The sequence below is a fragment of the Aegilops tauschii genome, chromosome 5 (genome assembly GCF_002575655.3).
Source record: "Aegilops tauschii subsp. strangulata cultivar AL8/78 chromosome 5, Aet v6.0, whole genome shotgun sequence".
In the NCBI taxonomy this organism is placed as follows: Eukaryota; Viridiplantae; Streptophyta; class Magnoliopsida; order Poales; family Poaceae; genus Aegilops; species Aegilops tauschii.
This window is the reverse complement of record NC_053039.3, coordinates 50,031,503-50,034,890: the sequence shown is the minus strand read 5'-3', so window position 1 is coordinate 50,034,890 and position 3,388 is coordinate 50,031,503. Positions and strand designations below refer to the sequence as shown.

The following is a 3,388-nucleotide window of genomic DNA, read 5'->3' as shown; positions in this document are numbered from 1 at the left end:
ATATATAAGAAAGTCTCACCTCAATGTCCTTATTCCTCAGGCCTATAATATACAAATCACTTGTTATTCCTATACAATATTGTAAGGGAGGTTTGGAGAAGGCCGGTGTTGGACAATATTATTAATAAAGCTTGTGAAGTTGATGGTGTTGGTGAGGTGATTCTGAAATACTTACTTCTTTTGTCGGATCAGGATTTGTCTATAATGAGTCTTCAGAATGTCCGAGAAATGATTCCTATTTCTGCCTGGTATTTGTTGTGGGAAAGGCGTAAACTAGGTAATAAGGAGAAAATTCAGAGTGCTCATCGAATTTCTATTGGAATTCGTGCTCTTATGGCTAACTTTGTTATTACTTCCTCTCCAAAGGTTGCCATAAAAAGAGGGGTTGGATTTTCCCACCCATGAGTTTTGTCAAACTAATGTTGATCCTTCTTTTGATCAAGACATGCTTAGGTGCACGGTTGCGGCGGTCCTGAGGGATGATAAAGGCAAATTCTTTGTTGGAGGGGGGAGGGGGGAGGGGGATGAGAAGATATACTGATTTGCGGGTGTCCTGATGGCTTTAGCTTTGGCTCTTAGATTCGGTCTATCCCCTACGCATAGAGCGGAATGCAATTATCTTCTTGTTAACTCTGACAATCTGGAGGTGATTGATATCATGAAGGACGGAGGATGATGACAAGTGCTGCGGCACCAGTCTTTGACGATTGTTTTCATTTTGCTTGTCATTTTCTTTTTAAAAGGTTCGAGCATTGTAAAAGAAAAGCAAATAAAGTTGCTCATGAGCTTACTAGGTCGGCTAGATTTCTTGAGTCAGTTCATACGCACGTCTGCTGGCCGGGTGAATCGAAGTTATCTTCCGGTCAACTGTCCACCCAGTCAAGTGCAAAAACACAGTGGTGTCAATTGGTAACACATCTTAGCCCATTTGTATCAAAAAACTATTAAAGCATTTGTACCAAACAATTCATAGCATACGTATAACGCTGCACTATTTTGTTCCCTTTCCATAAACTTCGAAAAACCAATACCAACCGAGTTTTTTTACAGAAACCAATAATATTGATTACCAAATGCAATACTTGGGTACTAGGGGTAAACCATCTTCTCAAGTAAATAAAATGTGTTTATTTTATTTTACAGAAGACAGTTTTGGTTGATTGAAACAGATTTGGGTACATAATCCAGAGTCACTCTTCCTTCTCTCTCTCTCACATAAAAAAACCAAAAGTCACTCAACCTGCGTCCAATAACCAAATTTCCCCCCTCCTCAAACCCTCGTCCAAACCCTCGTTCCCCAATCTGGCCGCCGCCGCCGCGCCTGTCGGCCCGTGTTCCGTCGCGCCGCCGCTCCCCACCTCACCCTCGGAGCCGGAGGCAAAACCACCTCTCCCATCGCCGCTGGCCTTAATCGCGCCGACCCCCTTCCTCCTCCCAACCCCCACAATGGCAGCATCGCAGAGTTCAATAGCGATGGTGCCGTCGAGGTGCACAGCAGAGACGCACACGGCGCGGGGCAAGGTTGCGTTCGAGATTGCTGGCTACAGCCGTCTCAAGGGCCTAGGTAGAGGCAAATGTCTCCGTTCTTCAGCATTCTCCATCGGCGGCTACGAATGGTGCATCCGCTACTACCCCGACGGATGCCAAGGCGAGGCGGGTGACGGTTACGTCTCTGTTTTCGTCGTGCTCCTGACCAAGAACGCCGAGGTGAGGGCGCTCAACAACTGGATGCTTGTGAATGGGGTTAGTGGGCAGTCGATTGTGGTGCTCTCGGGTAAAGCGCCACGAGTGTTCGACCGAAAAATGCCAGCATGGGGCGTACCAAAGTTCATGAAGACAACTGCTGAAGTAGAGTCGGTGTACCTGCAGAACGATCGTCTCCTGATCGAGTGCGAAGTCAATGTTATCAAGGAATCACTCGATATCCTTGTGCCGCCCTCTGACATTCTGGATAATCTTGCAACCTTGCTAGAGGGGAAGATAGGAGCAGACGTGACTTTCAAGGTTCAAGGGGAGGTCTTTTCCGCGCATAAGATTTTGCTCGCGATGCGATCGGCGGTCTTCAACGCGGAGTTCTATGGTCCGATGGGGGACAAAGGTGCACAGGACATAGTTATTGACGACATGCAGCCTGCTGTTTTCAAGGCATTTCTTTACTTCATATACACGGATTCAATGCCTTCCATGGACGATCTTGAGGATGATGATAAAAGAGAAATGGTTAAGCACTTACTCGTGGCTGCGGACAAGTATGTGATGGAAAGGATGAAGAGGATATGTGAAGGGATGCTATGCAGGGTTCTTGATGTTGAGACACTAGGGACCATGTTAGCTCTAGCTGACCAGTATCACTGCAGCAACCTCAAAGATGCTTGCGTTGAATTTATGCTCTCTTCGGATAGAATGGATGATGTGATCGCAAGCCAAGGGTATTTACAACTGAAAAGATCTTCTCCTGATATCATTGTAGAGGTATTGGAGAGAGCGGCTAAGTCCCGCAGAATTTAGTACGCCAACCTGATAAGCTACTGCTTATCCTTCAGTTCTGATTGATCTTTGGAGCCGAATGTCTTATGTTGGGATGGGGAAGGCAAATATGTCTTGCTAAATTTATGATGCCCATCCTGGTTTAGCTTCTATCTAGTTACTTTTGATACATAGCGACCTTAGATGAGGTTGCCATGTCTTTAGGTTTCCAGAGATCTTTTGGAGGAAGCAGTTGGTTCTATAAAATGTATGTCTCCAGTGTATTTGTTGCCCCATCTGATGTAAGTATATATGAATCCATGGTAGCTCACTACTTGCCTTTGTTATCTGCTTACTTTAACATCTAGCTTATGTGAAGAATGATAAAACTAAGAGTTCTTGGCTATACTTTTGAGATAATCTGTTTTATCTATATGAAAAACTTGCTAGATTTTAATTAGAGACAGTTACAAATTGTTTCTTGACATGGTTGGTTGACCCAACGAAGACTGAATGAACAATCTGATTCATGTTCGACTTTGAAAGACACTACTGAAATCTGTACAGGTAAATTCTATGCAATCGTTTCTTGTTCATGAATTTTGGTCATAGAGGGCATTATGGAAAAAATTTGTTGTGAATTTTTTTAATTGAAAATGTTCAATTAATCAGATTGAAACAGCAAACACAGATTTTGTACATGCACAGATGGCTACTTGAGCTATCTTGTCAGCATGGTGTTGTTCGAAATTTGTGCAACATTATTTTTGCAGCTGGCACCGTGTTCACATTATGTCGAATCAAAAATTTGAGAGCAGTTAAGTCACGCAAAAATTTAGTATGCCAATCTGGTCTGAGCTACTTACTGCTTATCCTTCAGTTCTGATATATCTTTGGAGGCGAATGCCTTATGTTGGGTTGG

General features: G+C 43.8%; 1 protein-coding gene across 1 annotated transcript; it reads left to right on the top strand.

Moving 5' to 3' along the window:
• Positions 1-1,258: 1,258 nt before the first annotated feature.
• On the top strand, positions 1,259-2,872 carry LOC109765870 (BTB/POZ and MATH domain-containing protein 2-like). The gene has a single exon (XM_020324636.4). The coding sequence runs from the start codon at positions 1,447-1,449 to the stop codon at positions 2,506-2,508; it is 1,062 nt and encodes a 353-aa protein (XP_020180225.1). The 5' UTR covers positions 1,259-1,446; the 3' UTR covers positions 2,509-2,872.
• Positions 2,873-3,388: the final 516 nt, after the last annotated feature.

Excerpts from the sequence above, each read along its gene's own strand:
- LOC109765870 (XM_020324636.4), top strand. The coding sequence starts at position 1,447 with ATGGCAGCATCGCAGAGTTCAATAGCGATGGTGCCGTCGAGGTGCACA.